Consider the following 18,731-nt stretch of genomic DNA (forward strand, 5'->3'; position numbering starts at 1 on the left):
TCATAAGTCGAGCGGTGTACGGGGCTTTGTTGTATTGTAAAATAGCCATTCGGAATTGCGCGGTGTATGGAATATGAATGTGCTAATAAAACTTGCTGAACAGAGTATTGAGTGCTTTGTGTTTGGCCAGCTCACTAGTGCAGTTTTTAAAAAGTGCCACGACAGTTGCTATCTATTGCATTTTAAACACCGGGACGCCGGTTCGCATCCCGGCCGCTGCACTCTTGTTGCATGTCATATTATGATTTTTAAATTTAAATTTATATTATTTAAATTTATTACTGAATCGGAATCGGTGTAACCAACTGATTCTCTTATTGAAACGTTTAACAAGAGATGATGGGTAAATAGGCTAATTACTAGCAGGTGAAGGTAATACATTGCAGTACACCCACCAATATTATCCTCAAATCATTATCATCATAGTGTATTTATCATTATACCTTTTTAATCATGTAGCCTAGCCTAGCGAAGCATGTGATTTTTGAGTTCAAGCACACATTTTGAAAGAAAGCAGCAGATATCTGAGTGCAAGCACAAAATCTGAGCATGAGAAGGAGCTGTGTCACTGAAAAGGAATAAAATCATGCTCTCAAGCTGAAAATCTAAGCTCTTGAATAAATATAGTATAATTCTTACATATATTAGGGTTTTTGTTTTTTTTGTGCCAAGACCCGCTATATTTTGATGAATGGATTGAGAGGCAGTGGTTAAACAGGTTGGCGAGACCAGGTAATCTTAGAAAATGCGAAGGTATCAGCTAGTTTGATTGGCAAGGTAAATCCATAATTCACGTTGGCTGTTATTTTAATTGAGATTTTAATTTTGGCTTGTGAAAAACAGGCATAAAACATCTTTTGTTAGTTACTCTCCTAGACTCAAAGTAGGAAACCCAGAGAACCATAGCTGACTTAAACCAGGTGCGCTTTCTCTAATCTTCATCCATTTCAGATTGGGTCAGACTAACTGCTGTGTTGCTCTGTGCAAAATTTTAAACAAACCAAACAGGAACTGAGGGATCAGAGAAAGAATCACAGCAAAATATTTTGCTCATTTGGTCATGCAGTCTAATCTGTCACAGTTGATTTCAGCGACCCCAAATAGACAGCTCCTTATTGCCCTTGTTGGAGCATTAATCTATGGAACTGTAGCTTTTTAAAAGAAATGTTACAATTCTGTCATGCTAAAGTGAATCAGGCAATGGCTATGTATGGTAGCTTCTAGTGAAGAGTTACTTTGTTCTTAATCACAGGTTTTTCCATCTGGAACAGAGTTTGATAAGGCAACAGATAGAGCTGCTATGAGTTTCACTTACAATATGATGCACTGGGCTGCTGTGAGTACCCACTGGTCACTGATGAGGGTACCGCCACAGATGTGAAGTGCAGCAAAACCAATGTGCATGCTGACCATCCATGGCCATGAGCCAGCTGTGGCATTCTCACCTCCCACTATTCTTGCGACTGTCTTTGTGTTCAGAGGGGCCATTCCACAATCTGACAGAGCACAACTGTGAGTCAGTACATACACAATAAAGGGACGTGGTTCATGTGTGAAACTGAAAAGGTTTTCTGTAGGTGGCTGTGTTGTGCCAGCAACTGGTTAGCTTAGCTTGCATAACAGCCAGAAAAAGAGGGAAAGAGTAAGCCTGGCTCTTTTCATTGGTGTACCAGCCTAACAGCTCCTCTAAAGTTATGTTAAAGTGTTGCATTGCAGCCTTACATGCTTGATTATTTCTTGGCCAAGAGCAGGAACCATGAGGTAGGCTTAAACCAGCAAAGACTTCAGGAAGGATTTTGTTAACTTTGAACAGAGCCAGGTTAGACTGTTTCCAATCTTTATACTATGCCATCTCGCTGTATCTTCATATTCATATTCACCATCTAACTCTTGGCCAAAGGAAATCAGGGCATTTCCCAAAATGTCAAACTATTTCTTTATGAATCAGCTTTTCTTTTACGTAGTCATAATAAATTCCTTGATGTAAGACTAAAATCATATTTTTTATATTAGATATATATATATATATATATATATATATATATATATATATATATATATATATATAATATTATATTTATATTTTTTAAGTAAACAATGTTGAATAATGGCTAAATGGTGTTAGATCATACCAATTGCTTAGTTTATGTAAGAGTAATGGAATTCTTTAATTTCACTGCAATTTGTGACGTTCATACTAAAACCACAACTGTGCTTGCTGCCCCAACCCTTTATGACAAAAAATTTTGTTTAACCTGACATGACCTGACCGCTCCTTAACATGAGACACAGATGTGTGAAGGGGAATTTTCCAGTAAGGAAGATAACCTTTTTTCTTTAGTCCATGCTTGATTGCTAGATGCTGAACAACTTACCACACCTTTATTTCAGTCAGTCTGGATATTTTTAGGTCAGACTGGAAACGTCCCTTCTGACTCATCAGTTAGATGAGTTTACACACATTTTATAACAAATATCAGTAATGTTTTATTGATAAATCCTATGAGTCATATTTAATGATGTGTTGGGTTAGAGTTAATGTGGTTCTGCCAATAGTTTAAACAAGGCTTGAGTGCTATTATAATGTGTCATACCCGATCATAACCCCAGTGATGATGCATTAAGATTGGCCAATGTCTGCCGAATTGGTATGTTATGATGCCCACAGTGAAACAATAGATGATGAAAAAGTTGTTAAAAACAAACGTCAAGAACAAATCAAAAGTAGTCCGTTCAGCTACGCAACACATAACAATACATTGTTATTCTAACCCGGCATGCTTCTTTGTTCTCTTGGCCCATGCAACTTCTTTCATCAGCTGGTATTGGGTGGTTGCACTGCTTTTATGCAATGCCAGGATTCTGAAGCTCCTGCAGTGGTTGATTAGTTTAATATCAGACAACGCCCATTTGTGTGTTCTCTTATGTGCATTGCAACCACAGGAAAATATCTACTGTTAAAAAAAGAAAAAGAAAAGTTAGACTCCTTTAATGTTGGTGTGACCTAGCCAATGGCTACCACTTGCATGTTAGCTACTAGTGAAGCGACACTTTGATCTTAATCATAGCAGTAAAGTGAGGCTCTTTAATAAGTGAAGCTAAAAATATTTTCTGCAGGTAGCTGCATTCATTGTTGTTCCAGTGGATCTTTGGAATATATGAAATGTGACTGTGCTTACCCTGAGCCCTTGATCATGTAGGAAAAGATTTTTTTATTTTTATTTAATGTACGTGTGTGTGTGTGTGTGTGTGTGTGTGTGTGTGTGTGTGTGTGTGTGTGTGTTAATGTTGTTAGTGAAATGTGTCATATTTTATTTTCTTACTTGGTCAGACGAATAACTTAAGACGTTTTCAGAGTGGCCCAAGAATTTTCTAAAGTATTACACATCACTAAAATGTAGTTGGTGGAGCTTTATTGGATCTCTGCCATGCATTTTTTTTACCATGACACCTCACTGCTCAGTACATGAACATTACACTTGAAGTTGACCGATTTATCTTCCTTCACAGAGATCGAGACAGTCACCTAAACTATTTAGATTTATATTGCATGACTCCTTTTAGTCATGTTTGTCTCATTATGGGTTGTGTTAGAGTTTGTTTTTTTGCCAAACAGATGAGAGGAGAGTAATATCCTTTTAACTATTTATTAAGACAATAATGAAAGAGTGAGTCATGTACACAGACCTTCTCTGTTCAGAAATCACAGTCTGTCGAGCAGTTAGCTGTGAACAAAAATGAACTAAACAGTTTTATCAAAATAAAAAATGTACAGTCTATGTGTGCAACAGGATCCAAGTTACAAAAATCAGTGTTTTATCAGATTAATGTCAACGATGGAGGAAACAAAAGACAGCACTCAGACAAGCATATTGAAGTACATTGCTCTGTGTGACATTTTGCAAACTTTCAAGTCAAGGCAATATATAGCACCAAATCAAAATCCATGTTCTTCAGGCATTCAGGGCTGTGAGATTTGTCCCGTTTGTCCTAGTGGTGCGGCCTTACCTTGCTGTCTAATCAGCGAAGTCACTCAACCAATCATATTCGGTACAATGGTGATTGGCATGCCCGCCCAGGCCCGCCCCCTTACTGACAAAAACAGCAGAGGAAGGCGGACCCGCGCGCGTGCAAAGCGTGATTTTCTCCTCGCAGGTTACGAGTGCGCGATTTATGTCAGTGTTCTAATCCCTTATAAAACATCCTGATTCCAGTTCTGTGGAAGAGAAATAATCCATATCTGTGTGTGGCTTTTTTTGTGGAAGGAGGTGGTCATTATACCCTGTGTGATAGGGTTTTTTTGTTTTGTTTCAACAGTTTATTAGATTGTTGTGGATTGAAGTTAATTTAGGAATTACACAATTCTAAATAAATTGAATAAGAGAAACGGTTGAACAGCCTCATGCTTTCTCTGTATGTAACGTGTGCGGTGTGTAGGGGTGGGGGGCGGGAGGGATCAATCTTGGAATAATTGTTGAATAGTTAATAGCGAATATCAAATAGCACTTTTGCTTGAAATGCCCATCCCTAATGTCAATATGCTAACATGCTCACAATGATCATATAGGTGTTTAACTTACTCACTTACTCTTGCTTTGTTGCTTGACTTCATCCTTGCTTGTGTTGTATTACTCTCATTTGTACGTCCCTTTGGATAAAATCGTCTGCTAAATGACATTGTAGAATTGTCTTGGGTTGGCATGTTAGCATGCAAATACTCACCATTCTCTCCCAGTTTACCCCAGCCAGTAGCCCAGCAGGGGATGGAATTGTGAAAGTGTGGAGTTACCGGCCAGGCAGACAGGTCTGATGTAGCTGGTGAAAGTGACGGCACTGCTGAGCTTCATTAGGGCAATGTCGTTGTTTTTGTTTGTTTTTTTTTTATATTTTTTTTGGCATTTTTACTTTATTGAAAGTGATAGATAGACAGGGTGGAGGACATGTGGCAAAGGGACCTCAGGCCGGATTCGAAACCGGGTCCGCCGCAGGAAGGACTCAGCCTTCATGGTACGCACTCTACCAGTGTGAGCCACCGGGACGCCCCAGGCCAATGTCGTTGTTTAACAGCGTGTTGTTGTAGTAAGGATGGACGATGATCTTTGACACAGTGCGGCTTACCTCATGAGCATTAGTGCCAGACTGTCTCTCTCTTCCCAAGTAGAGAGTCCATACACTAAGGGAGTTTCTGGATAAAAGAATAAATCAATCAAACATATGTATTATTATAATTACATGTGCATTGCAGTAAAAAATCTTATGCTGTAAAAACAAAACAAAGCAGCAGTATTTGACAATAAGAGAGTTGTTGAGTGTTTTAATGTGCTTCTCTATTGCTTCTCTTCCACTCCCTGCAGCAGCATGTGGCTGTGTTGAGTTGTCCGACACATATACACACACATTAAATGCAGTGATAGTATGAAGTCATTGTTGTTGAATTTTAGAAAGATTGCAGGCTAAAGGCTTTTCCGCTTTGCTTCACTGCTCAGACCGGGAGGTTGCCACCTGCTACTGATGGTGCTAAAGTTCCTGCACTTTCAGTGTTAATTGGTTGTGTGGCAGCTTTACCGGAGTTACCAAAAGATTACTGCATGAATCCCAAGCATATTGTTGACATGACCACTAGAGGTGGGACTCACTAGAGGCCCCACGGTACGATTTTATCCCGATACTTGAGTCACAATATGATACTATTGTGATTTTTAGCATTTTTCAATATTAATTTAACTGTATTGATATTTAATTGTTTAACTGAATTTTGTGTCCACAAAATTCAGTCAAATAAGAGAATATTCTCAGTCTATTCATCTCACTTCAGTCTTTTTATTTCTCAAACGCAAAGTCACCCCCCAGTTCGGAAAATATAGTTAAGCCAGCCGGCACTTGTTTTCACGATGCCTGTATTTACTACACATTACAGTACCAATGTGTTAGAGTGGCCTTCAAAATAAAAGCAGTTCAACTGTATTTCCATCTAATTTCAAATTACAATTAAAAGGAAACTCTCCATAATAAGAGCCTCATTCCACTCCAGTTGGACAGTGGACCAACTTGATTTCAGTACATTCTAATGTATTATTCTAAAAATAAAGCCTTTTGAAAAACTTGCATAATACACAGTTTTTCTTCTTATTTCAGATTGCAAATAAAAGAAGCCCGTGCATAATCAGAGACTCATTCCACTTCAGGTAGACAGTGGACATCCTCAGGAGGAAAAATGAATTAATTAGAGGAAAAATAGCAGATTATATGAGATTTCAAATGGCTTTTACTTTGAATGATACATCAGAATGTCCTGTAATCAGCTGAGGGACATCCTGAGGGTGTCCACTGCCCATCTGAAGTTAAATTAATCTTTGATTAAGGGCTGGTTTTTTTTATTATTGTAATATGAAAATAGAAGGAAAAGATTCTATTATGTGAGACTTCAAAAGACTTTTATTTTGAATCAATACATCAGAATGTCTTGCAGTCAGCTGAGGGATGTCCTGAGAATGTCCACTGTCTACCTGAGGTGGAGTGAGTCTTTGATTATGCTCCGTTTTCTTTTAATTACAATTTGAAATGAGATGGAAATACAGTTAAACCGGAAAACTGCTTTTATTTTGAAGGCTTTTCTAACACATTGGTACCTTAAATGTCTAGTAAATACATGCATCGCGAAAAAAAGTAGCGGCTGGCTTTACTATTTTACTAACTGGGGGCTGGCTTGAACGCAGTAATATACGGCATATTTTGTCCATGGACATATCCTCCAACCTTGAGTTTACCCTCCTTTCGCCTTTAAAAAGTGTGTATGTGTCCATGTTAGAAATGTAATCACATGAGAAAGCGTGCCTGTGCTGCTGCATGTTGCATGGAACTGCATGGACCTAATGAAAGAGGCCGCGGCCATGGGAACCTCGGGGTCATAGAATCCTGACTACATGACCACTAAATAGCAAAACGTCAATTTTCTAAATCAACATTCGGGCCCTTATTCTCATACTTGATATCCTGGTCATGCATTGTGTTTAAAAAAAGATAAAAGTAGGACTTTGGTATGATGTTTAATGTAAATGAAAGGTTGATTATTGAAAAAAACAGGTCACTTTTCCTTATCTGTGTTTTGATTTCCAAACGGATATAGATTGAACGGAAGATACACGGATTCAATTTGACAGAATCCATTTCAACCCATTGTGACCAACAGAGAAAACTTACAGTAATTTGTTTTATTTTTAGGTTTATTGTGGTAAAAGCTTTATACCATTATCCATGAAAATGATTGGTGCAAAGATGTATTTTAAATGCAATTAGTTACATTAATATCGGCCAGTAGGAAAGAAATATGTGCAATACAAAACATGCTTCGAAAAATCTGATCTAAAGCTCCAGTTTGATGACCCCTCCACCACACAAATTCCACTACAGTCCGTGTCATGTTATACATGAATGTAATATTTCTAAAAATAAATGTAATGGCAAACATAGCCCAACAGAATAGAAAATCAAGAAGTTGTTAGTGCCAACTGTGCTATGGTGCTACAATGTGCTGCTGGAACAATGTCACCAAGACACCAACAAATGTAAGCTCAGCTGCTGCAGTCGATGCGGTGGAATTCGTGGTCATATTTGCTGTCACGGTCACGTTTGGAGCTGCTGTCATGGTAACGTTTGGAGCTGCTGGGACTGCGCTGCGACACACAAAGCTGTCATCTTGGTCTGTGCCGGTGGAGTTGTAAGTCACAAAGCTAACATTCGCTCCCCCCACTTGATCCAGGATCCAACTCTGGAACTCAGACAATCGGGCATAGACTGCAGGGAAATTGGCCAGGGCACAAGGTATTCCAAAACTAGTAATACCAGCCTGGATCCAGTTTGAGTCTTGTTTGCATTGCAGAGGTCCCCCAGAGTCCCCCTGAAAAAAAGAGTGACAAAACACAAACAGGTGAATAACACTGCGGCTAACATGCACAGAATAAGAGTAGAGTAGTCTTACCGAGCAAAGCACATGCTGTCTGACAATGACATTTAATTAAGAAAAATCCGAAAGTTTATATTATGTGCTGGAATTGGTAAGGAGGGATGCAAGACTGACCTTGGGGAAAAAAAGATACAATAGGTTGTTTGTACTTATTATGACCCGTGCAATGAACAATATAATAGTTATTTTATTTCCCTCAGGTTCAAGATTACAAGCAGTTAATATGAAATTGGCTGTTTGCGTGTTTCTTGAAAATTATGAAAAGGCCTTATTAGGGGAAAATAACAAAAACAAACTACGTCACGTTCAAAGTTGTGTGTGTGTGTGTGTGTGTGTGTGTGTGTGTGTGTGTGTGTGTGTGTGTAATTTCATCATTTACTTGCATACAGAAGTGAAGAACTATCATTAAAGTACTAATAAGTAATTCGATGATATTTTCCTAAACTTAATCAAGTAGTTTTATTGCCAAAGCTAACCAATGCTATTTAGGCACAAGAAAGTGTTGAACTCTTGCCACCGGTAAGGGCACTAATCTAGGAAATGCCCTAATGGGTTGTATCAGAAGGGAATAACAAATGGAAGATGTGTGTGAGTATACAAGAGTTTCTTTTGGCAGTGTGAATGAAGAAAGCGAAATTAAAAAGTCGTCGGTAAAGCTACATGAAATATTTCAACAACAGATTATTATTATTACAAAGCATGCGCCTTTGTTCTCTTTTCCGGCACAAATCATTTCTTCAGTGATCGGTACAACAAAGCGGTAGTTGCAAAAGCACTCCTTTTCTCCAATGACAGGAACCTCGACCTCCTGCAGTGAGTCAGCGCCTGGTTCTGTGGAGAGAAAGTATGAAATCAGAAGACACTGTTATTTTTTTTTTTCACGGTTTTCAGAAAATTTTGAGACGACAGTGAAATACGTGCCGCGCTGTGAATCTCACTAAGCACACTAATGCTTTGAGCTGAATGCTTACTTCAGTATGGTAACTTTTTCAAAATGACAATGCTAACATGTTGATGTAAAGAAGATACTATGTTTACCTGTCCTGGGTTAGCATCTAAGTATGTTAATACTCACGATCACTTCCAAATCTGCCCCAGCCTGTGGTCCAGCAGGGGGTGGAGTTGTGAAACTGGCTGGAGTTACTGGCAAGACAGACAGGTCTGATGTAGTTAGTAAAAGTGACGGGGCGGCTGAGCTTCATCAGGGCAATGTCGTTGTCAAATGTTGTGCTATTGTAACCAGAATGGACGATGATCTGTGACACGTGACGGTTCACTTCATGAACATTAGGTCCGGACTGAGTCTCTCTTCCCAAATAGAGAATCCATACATCAGTTGAGCTTCTGGATAAAAGAATTAAAAACAAATTGACATGAAGAATTGTATTTTTTTTTAATAAATTGTCATGCTTTGGTATTTTCTGGGGCCGTAGAGTCCCTAAAATACTGTATGTGAGGTCTGCGTCTGGGAGTGTTTCCTGTTTAGGTCTCAGAACTTTGACCCTTTCAAAGTGGGTCAGCTGGCTGGTTTTTTTTTACACCTTGCTAACAAAGCTAGCTAGCTAGTGCTAACTGCTAACTTTGATCCGCCCTCTTGTCCAAATATGGTCATTTCGGTCTCCAAAAAAACAAGATGGCAACAGCTAAAATGTCAAACGTCCACTTCTTTTGAAGTGTCTAGTCTATGATTGATATAAACTTATATTCAAGTAAGGATAACTGAGGCTCATCAAGTTATTATTTTATTCATCGAAAATTAATGATCTGAAATACTATTTAGATTACCAGTGTGATCAGTTTATCTTTTTTGTTTTGTTTTAAAATGTGTAAATGAGAGCTGCTGGGCCAGACCTGTCTGTTGAGAATGTCATTCTTAATTGTTCATTTAGTAGCAATATGCAGTACATTCTTATTCAGTATGTAGAAGTTGCACGTTAGTATGCGATTTCTCTCTCAAAAATGTAAAACATTACCTGTCACACACACATTTTTCAGTATTATTCTAGGCCAATTCATCTTTTTGGTTACTAGCGAAGAAACACTTTGTTCTTAATCAGAGGATTTCCCATTTGTCATAAAGGTTATTGGGCAACAGATGCAGGAGCTCTGAGTTTCTCTTACCTTACGATGCAGTGGGCTGCTGTGAGCACCCACTCGTCACTGATGAGGGTCCCTCCACAGATGTGACCGACAAACTGAGAAATATTGAGGTGGACACTGACCTGCCAGGGCCATGAGCCAGCTGTGGCATTCTCACCGCCCACTATTTTTGTGTTCAGTAGTGCCACTCCACAATCTGACAGAGCATAGACAACTTTGTGTCAGTACAAAAAGGTTTTCCATAGGTAGCTGTTGTTGACCGCAGCTCTGGAGTGTATGACATGTGATTACTTACCCTGAGCCTGTGATCCTGTAGGAATAGAGATTTTTTAAAAATGTTAATTGCACTTGTGTGTGTTTGTGTCTGTGTGTGTCTGTGTGTGTGCGTGTTATTGTTGTTAGACCCAACCAATCCATTGATAAAAGTGTCAGTAGTGTAGTAGTTATGAGTAGCTACAGACACACTGCAACTTTAACTCCTGTGGTGTGTCTTATTTTATTTTGTAACTTTATTGAATTTAATAGTTTGAGACATTTTCAGAATGGGCCAAGAACCGCACATGATAACAGTATTTGCGTTTGAATAGATTAATGACCAATGAACAGATTACATAACAAATGGAATACATTTAACTGGGTGTGAAGCTTTATTGGATCTCTGCCATGCAAATGAAATGTTGACATTCAACACAGTGTGTGTTATGCACTATGAAAGGAATGTTTACATGACTGTACAGTTCTCATGTTAGAATGAATTAAAATGTTGAATGTTTTAAATGATCAGATAACAGTTTTGTTGTCCGTGTTGTTTGTATCCATTGATTGTATTTGTATGCCAGTAAAGAGTAAAACATCTCTATGCCCTAATGTGTCTATGTGTTTGTCTTATTGTTAGATCCAACAAATGTGAGCTGAAAGGCTGGACGTTGTTGCGCTGCAGGAACAAGTTCATGGGCAGGTGACACTACTCCAACAGCAAAGAATCATTAAGGAGGTAAGTTTGGCTACCCTATTTATGAGATCTAAAGTGCATGTGAAGTGCATGGCACAAGTGCATTTAGGGCATCTGATTGCAGCCTTGTTATGTTCCGCAGAAGAGGAGGAAGAGTAAGTCTGAAAAGTGCATTGTTGAGTCTCGGAATCAATTGTTAGTGTAGTGTTCATTCGATCGTCAGCTAAGTCACTGTTAGTGCAAAAATCATCTGCTGACTCATTAGTTGGCATTAATTGTAATCATTCCCATTAATATCAAACATTCTAAAGTGGGCTAACATCACTTCATTGACTTTTGTTAAAGCAACAGTCAGCTCAATTTTCAACACCATTCATTGTTATGTCTTTTTTTTTTTTTCTTTCAACTCTCATTACAAAATTAATTTTCTCTCTGGATGTTGGCTTGCAAAACAATGGCAGAAACCCTGAACATTTAAACTTGATACATTCCTGCACATCCTGAAAAATGACTGTAAAGATGGATCAAAATCTCTCCAACACTGATATATCAGTTTGAAATAGACAATAATCTGGTTATTCATTAAAAAAACGTACCTGTCCCGGTGAGGACTGAACACATCAGGACTATCCACAAAGTCCGGGCTGCCATGCTGTGCTGTCACCAACTTTATGCCTCGAGTGAAGGCAAAGACTTCTTCAGATTACTTTTGTCTCTGTCACTCCTGTTTTTCTTTATCCCAATCTTGTTAAACCTGTTTGTTTTTTACCAGCCACCCCTTCTCATTCAACTCTTAACTAAAGCAAATGTATTGGTCAATGGTAATGAGTGTTAAAAGTTGCTGCTTTAATTTATCCAATGTCTCTTGTTTAGTTACAAATTGACTTATATATTTAACCCATTTAAGCCGGGAAAGCATTACCACATTTCTACCATTGAAACCGGGAGTGCTGTTGCGTTACTCTACCATTAAGGCCGGGACAGCGGATATGTCATTTTGTAGTATTTGTATTTTTTCCACCTATTTTCGGTCTCTTGGCCAATGAAATGTGGGAGTGTCGCAATGCAACATTGGACTTTTCCAGAACTTTGAAATCATGGCAGAAGACGACTATAGCGGAGGAGCTCAGCAGTAAGTGACGGAAGCGATCTGATGAAAACAGCGCCGATGATTTTATTGCTGATCCGGACTTTGAACCCTCGGAACCAATCGACCGGCATTTATGGATGAGAAATATGTTTTTAGACGACATATTTTCACCGAAGAACAGACAGATTTGTGGCCATCTGGAGATTATAATAATATTATTAATAATATATTAATATTAATAATAATAATAATTGATTGTGATGATGATATTAAAAAAGTGACTGTTTATGTCTTATATTACTTTATGCGTCGTTGAGTACCCTGAAAAGTGCAATATATACAATGTATTATTATTATTATTTATTATTATTATTATGATAATTATTGATTTTTTTTATTACAGTAGGGTAATGAGAACTATGTCTATTTCTTCCAATGGTCATATCATGTTTGCATCTTGCTAATGGGCATGTATTAGTATTATGCATAGGATTTTTTATTCAGTCAAATGTAACATTTGCTGAGTTTGTTGATATTTAAAAAAACTTTATTGAAGGTTTGGACAAATAAACTCCTCTCATGAAAGCCACGGGTATAAGCTCTCAAATACTTTTTGAATTTCATTTCTATCTACAGAGGCTGAAAAATCTTCTATTGAATTTCCAGAAAAACTTCAGGTTTTAGGGGTTTCTTTCAAAATCGCCAATAGGTTTTCCAGGCATTTTTTCTCAGGCGTTTTAGGCCTTAATGGGTTAAAATATTAATATAGATTTTAAGCTAGATATAATGGTAAAATCATTAAATATGATGCAGTAATATGGATTGCACTATACAATGTTTTGTGTGCAAGACATCACACCAAAGGGATCAGCTTCAACATAAAAAAATTGATTACACGTTGACTTATCAATAATTGAACACCTTTACATCAAGGATTTGAATATTCCTTTCACCATTGTATGTAGGCCAAGACATGTATTGTCAGTAATAATATTACCAACAGTGCTAATTTGACAGAATCCATGTATTTTCTTTCATTTTTGATCTAGGTTATAGATTTAGTCTTTTATTTCAACCCATTGTGACCAATTGAGAAACAGACAATGTTTTATCATTTGCTTTAATATTAGGTTTATTGTGGTACAACTGATTGACAAATGATTGGTGTTCAGCAAAGATGTATTTTGAATTAAATTAGTGTTACATTAATATAGGCCAGTAGGGAAAAAAATGTGCAATACAAAACATGCTTCAAAAATCCTAAACTAAAGCTCCAGTTTGATGACACCTCCAACACACAAATTCCACTACAATCCGTGTGATGTTATTCATAGGTGTAATATTTGTAAAAATTATTTAAAGGCAAACATAGCCCAACAGAATAGAAAATCAAGAAGTTGTCAGCGCAAAACTGCTATGGTGCTACAATGTGCTGCTGGAACAATGTCAGCAAGACACCAACAAATGTAAGCTCAGCTGCTGCAGTCGATGCGGTGGAATTCGTGGTCATATTTGCTGTCACGGTCACGTTTGGAGCTGCTGTCATGGTCACGTTTGGAGCTGCTGTCATGGTAACGTTTGGAGCTGCTGGGACTGCGCTGCGACACACAAAGCTGTCATCTTGGTCGGTGCCGGTGGAGTTGTAAGTCACAAAGCTAACATTTGCTCCCCCCACTTGATCCATGATCCAACTCTGGAACTCAGACACTCGGGCATAGCCGGCAGGGAAATTGGCCACGGCACAAGGTACTGTAAAAGCAGTAATGCCAGCCTGGATCCAGTTTGAGTTTTGTTTGCACTGCAAAGGTCCACCACCGTCCCCCTGAAAAAGAAGGGACAAAACACAAATGATTCATTCTTACTGCTGGTAACATGCACAGTCTAAGACAAGGAATAGTCTTACCTAGCCTGTCTCAGTGAGTTATTAATCTCAGTCAAAGTTATTATTCTAACCTGGCATATTCCTTTGTTCTCTGTTCCCGCACAAATCATTCTTTCATTGATTTTTAGAAGATTGAGAATTGAGCGGTAGCTGCAATCGCACTGATTGTTTCCGACGACAGGAATCTCAACATCCTGCAGTGAGTTTGATGGAGGCTCTGTGGGAGAGAATATATGACACCAGGAGACAGTTTATTTTCCCTTCTTGTGTTTTTATTCATTTTTTGTGTTCTGATGCTATCATGTGGATGTTAAGTATATATTTTGGCTGGCATAAGCATGCTGGTACTCACGATCACGTGCTGTTCTGCCCCAGCCTGAGGACCAGCAGGGGGTGGAGTTGTGAAACTGGCTGGAGTTACTGGCCAGACAGACAGGTCTGATGAAGTTAGTAAAAGTGACGGGGCTGCTGAGCTTCATCAGGGCAATGTCGTTGTCAAATGTCGTGCTATTGTAACCAGGATGGATGATGATCCGTGACACGGTGCGGTTCACCTCGTGGACATTAGGGCCTGACTGAGTCTCTCTCCCGAAGTAGAGAAGCCATACATTTGGAAAGTTTCTGCGATAGGGGAATAAAAAAAGCATTACATACTAATTATTAAGACAGAGGGTTAGGGTGGCATCGAGTTTTGTCAGAACCACGATGCTGGTGTATCCATTAATATCAGTTCCTCAATTCAATTCAATTCAGCAGACAAATGTAGGAAAAGCAAGCCTCACTGACACCACTCTGACAGTATACTAGTATTTTCCAAGAAAGGAAAGCACATAGACTTTATAAAAGAAAATGTCATAGCCACGGTGATGTCACCCATTCTTATCCTATCAATTGTTTTAAAGCTGTAAGTTTGGAATGTTAGCTGTCACTATATTGGGGGTTTTTTTGAGCCAAGAGTTACTATATTTGGATGAATGGATGGAGACGCAGAGGTTAAACAGGTTGTCAAGACCAGCTACTGCTGGAAAATGCTAAGATATCAGGTAGTTTGGTTGGCAAGGTAAATCCGTAATTCACAATAGCTGTTATTTTAATTGGGATTTTGATTTTGGCTTGTGAAAAACAGGCACGTGATGATGATCAGCGTTGATATTCTAACCCAGTTAAGTCCAGTCTATCAGAACTCCATTAATAAAACATATTAACATTACAACATTTGTTTTCTGGTCATCTCATGCAAACAAATTTGACCAAGCATGAATTCAAACAATGTGCAATTGCTGCATATCTCTGTCATTGAATATTTAATGATTTTAACCGACCAATTATGAAAGTACCATTCACTGGCAAGCTGAGATGGAACATCTTTTCTAAGTTCTCTTCTTCTTCTCAAGCTCTTCTAGACTCATAATAGGAAACCCTGAGAACCTTAGCTGACCTAGACCAGGTGCACTTTCTCTAATCTGCATCCAGTTCAGGTTGGGTCAGACTTAAACTGCTGTGTGCAAAATTTAGAACAAACCAAACAGGAACTGAGGAATCAGAGAAGCAAAAATCACAGCAAAATATTTTGCTCATTTGGTCATGCAGTCTAATCTGTCACCAACAGTTCTTTTCTGCTGTGGCACGTTGGCAACCCCAAATTGACAGCTACTTATTGCCCTTGTTGTTGTCACGAGTAAAGCTTGTTATTGTTTCTTTTTGAAAAGAAAAGTTAGATTTCTGTAATGCTGAGTTTGATAAGGCAACAGATGCAGGTGCTATGAGTTTCACTTACAATATGATGCACTGGGCTGCTGTGAGTACCCACTGGTCACTGATGAGGGTACCGCCACAGATGTGAAGTGCAGCAAAACCAATGTGCATGCTGACCATCCATGGCCATGAGCCAGCTGTGGCATTCTCACCTCCCACTATTCTTGTGACTCCCTTTGTGTTCAGAGGGGCCATTCCACAATCTGACAGAGCACAACTGTGAGTCAGTACATACACAATAAAGGGACGTGGTTCATGTGAAACTGAAAAGGTAATACAGAGTGTAATGAAATGAAATGTTGTATTTACCTTGAGCCTTTGATCCTAAAGGAAAGAGAGATTTGAGGAAAAAAAAGTTTACTACATCTGTAAGCCTCAGTGTGTGTGTGTGTGTGTGTGTGTGTGTGTGTATGTGTATGTGTGTGTGTGTGCAAAACAAATTAAACAAGTTTGACTCGATGATGAGCTTTCTTGAAAGTCTTCCATGCCAATAAAACGCTGACATTTAATAAGCTGTGCTAGGGACATTGTGGTGTAATGTTTGATTATGATAATTACCGTCCAGTTAAAGTATTTTTGACAGACTGAGATTCATCCTCCTGGAGGGAAATGGACAACAGTTTCTAGAGGTCACAGTAAATCCAAATGTTTGTAATGTAGTTGCTGTCGTGACAACTGAATAAATGTTTTTGTTCCACTTCCTCATACTTATTGTTTTTGTTTTTATTGAGATTTCACACAGATACACCACCAGTACATTTTTTTTCACAAGTACAAAAACGTTACAGCCGTGCAACAGTCCAGTTCCGCCCCGAGGCATAGTTTACAGGAGTATCTGTTAACATTGATCTAATCCAAAAGGTCATATTTGGTCTCCTCGTCTTTTTCCAAAATAATGCAATTGATTTTATTAGCATTTAAAAGACACAAATCTATCAATATGCGTTCATTGAGGGTATATGTGTGACCTGTGGGATAGGATCCGACAACAAAAAGGGCAGGGTTCATCAAGAAATCTTTTGGGAAAACTTTTTCGATTGCTTTTTTAACTTCTCCCCAAAAAGACTTGAGTAAAGAGTGATTTGTCTGCTTTGTATAGCTTTATACCAGACATGATGGTATCATACGACTGGTATTGTTTTCATTGTTTCCGTGTGTGTGTGTGTGTGTGTGTGTGTGTGTGTGCGCAAGTGTGTGTAACTTGCATTATCTATTCTTTGATGAGTCAAAAAGTTACCAATATACAAGAGAGATTTTAGCCAAACACATAAGTATGTCATTACTAACTTAAGTTAAAATCTGACCAAGCGAGGCAGTTGGTCATATTAAAAACATCTGGCACAGTTCGCCTGTTTCTCTCTACTTTTTTCTTTTCTTTTTTTTTTTTGGAAACGTTATTGAATAAAAGGCCCCCAAAATCAGTTTAGCACTTTTTTGGCTGTGACTATGAAAAGGCATTGATCTTTGTTGTTGGTATGCAAATACGTATTGATTTAAATTAATATTCAGAAATTACCAGCAGCTGACGTGATTCAATCTCTTCCTTAAATATCTTAGAAAACCATTAAGTACTTTTAATTTGAAATAGTGTACTTTTCACCTGTATAATTTTGTTAAATATGTGCAATTTATAATCCCAGTCTGTGACCTCTTTCCACATGTCCCCCTTTTAGATTTTAAAGTTTACCTGCATCGTTTTGAAGTTTGAAGTCCACATATTTTTTGCTGCAATGACTCTATTTTATCGAAAAAAAACATCAATTAATCTAATATTTGTCAGCTAAGCCCATGTCATGTTTTTTTAATCATTAAAGAGGCAATCATCCTTCAGCTTTGCTACAGCTGAAGCACTTGAAACAACACACCTCTCAGTGGTTTACACGTTTTTCATTATTGATTATTATCACCTTTTGAAATCAATAGATCAATAATAAAATATTTATTTATATTTAACAAAAATGTTTAAAATACTTCTGCATAATACGCAGTTTAGACAACACACAATAAGTTTATCGATGTTTCCAAAGGTATAATTAATTTATTCTATAAATAGATGATTGTGAAATTTAGAATTCTTGTAAGCACATAATGCCTAGGGCTCTATGGAGGTTAATTAATTAATTAATCCCCCTGTATATTTAAACAGCAACGGGAAAAGCCCTGCCTTTGTGGAGTTTATATTCAGATATATAGACATTTAGAGTTGTTTTTACATCTTTGTAAAAGACAGATATCTTAACATAACACAATATATAAAATGTTAATAAAAATTAAATGTAAGCTTTAAAATACAGCATGTATTTGTTTAAACTAGATAATAAACTAGTAACTGAGTGTAAAAGCTCACCAGGCCATGTGAGGGCTGCACACAGCAGAAGCGTCCACAAAGTCCAGGCTGCCATAATGAGTGATTAGAGATGTCACTAATTTCTTGCCTTCAGCACACACAGAGACTCCATCTGATTGAGCTTTTTATTTACTACAGTGACAGTGACCACTCCCTATTCAAACCTATTATTCATGAGCTGATACACCCCATCCACAAAATCCCCAAACGGAAGGCCCCTAAAATGAATATGAATTTGTCGGCACAAAAGATCTACTTGGATGCCAATGTAAATATTACAGACTGCACAATGAAAAGTTTAATAAATAAAGTTCTAATATGTAAATAAACTAATAAAACAGTGCTACACTATGAAACAGGTATATATTCCTATTGACCTTTGCACTACACATCTTTCCCAATTTGTAATTTATAATATATTTATTAATAATACATATTATATTACATTAATGTGTATATAATATTGATGCAATAATGTACAAGCATATTTTTTTAATGTTGCAGCTTGTAAAGGTGGTAGTAACTTAAGCTGTGACGTGCATGCAGTAAAGAATAAGGAAGCTAAAGTATACAGAATCATTATAATTAAAGTACTCAAGTTCAGTGAAAGTCCCTCAGAACTGAAAGTAAATGAAAGCATGT

At 37.9% G+C, this 18,731-nt stretch overlaps 2 protein-coding genes across 2 annotated transcripts; both read right to left on the reverse strand.

Annotated features, from left to right (window-relative positions):
* Window positions 1–7,062: 7,062 nt before the first annotated feature.
* Window positions 7,063–11,666, reverse strand: LOC131959853 (testisin-like). The gene is made up of 7 exons (XM_059325071.1): window positions 11,612–11,666; window positions 10,359–10,373; window positions 10,085–10,259; window positions 9,039–9,307; window positions 8,658–8,794; window positions 7,675–7,897; window positions 7,063–7,614 (listed from the first exon to the last, which is right to left on the reverse strand). Exons 1-7 carry the CDS (start codon window positions 11,664–11,666, stop codon window positions 7,514–7,516), a joined length of 975 nt encoding a protein of 324 aa, XP_059181054.1. The 3' UTR covers window positions 7,063–7,513.
* A 1,682-nt stretch (window positions 11,667–13,348) lies between these two features.
* LOC131960099 (chymotrypsin-like protease CTRL-1) lies at window positions 13,349–18,144 on the reverse strand. The gene is made up of 7 exons (XM_059325328.1): window positions 18,090–18,144; window positions 16,052–16,066; window positions 15,765–15,945; window positions 14,340–14,608; window positions 14,059–14,204; window positions 13,705–13,927; window positions 13,349–13,620 (listed from the first exon to the last, which is right to left on the reverse strand). The coding sequence occupies exons 1-7, from the start codon at window positions 18,142–18,144 to the stop codon at window positions 13,520–13,522; spliced, it is 990 nt and encodes a 329-aa protein (XP_059181311.1). The 3' UTR covers window positions 13,349–13,519.
* Between the last annotated feature and the right edge of the window lie 587 nt (window positions 18,145–18,731).

Source organism: Centropristis striata, chromosome 21 (assembly GCF_030273125.1).
Source record: "Centropristis striata isolate RG_2023a ecotype Rhode Island chromosome 21, C.striata_1.0, whole genome shotgun sequence".
Classification (NCBI taxonomy): Eukaryota; Metazoa; Chordata; class Actinopteri; order Perciformes; family Serranidae; genus Centropristis; species Centropristis striata.

Excerpts from the sequence above, each read along its gene's own strand:
- LOC131960099 (XM_059325328.1), bottom strand. The coding sequence starts at position 18,144 with ATGGCAGCCTGGACTTTGTGGACGCTTCTGCTGTGTGCAGCCCTCACA. Across the intron at positions 14,609-15,764 it reads GCAGCCCAGTGCATCATATT|AAACTTTCCAAATGTATGGC; the intron begins GTAAGTGAAACT and ends CCCCTATCGCAG. Across the intron at positions 14,205-14,339 it reads GGGCAGAACAGCACGTGATC|AGCCTCCATCAAACTCACTG; the intron begins GTGAGTACCAGC and ends TCTCTCCCACAG.
- LOC131959853 (XM_059325071.1), bottom strand. The coding sequence starts at position 11,666 with ATGGCAGCCCGGACTTTGTGGATAGTCCTGATGTGTTCAGTCCTCACC. Across the intron at positions 9,308-10,084 it reads GCAGCCCACTGCATCGTAAG|AAGCTCAACTGATGTATGGA; the intron begins GTAAGAGAAACT and ends TCTTTTATCCAG. Across the intron at positions 7,898-8,657 it reads AGAACAAAGGCGCATGCTTT|GGGGACTCTGGGGGACCTCT; the intron begins GTAATAATAATA and ends TCTTTTTTTCAG.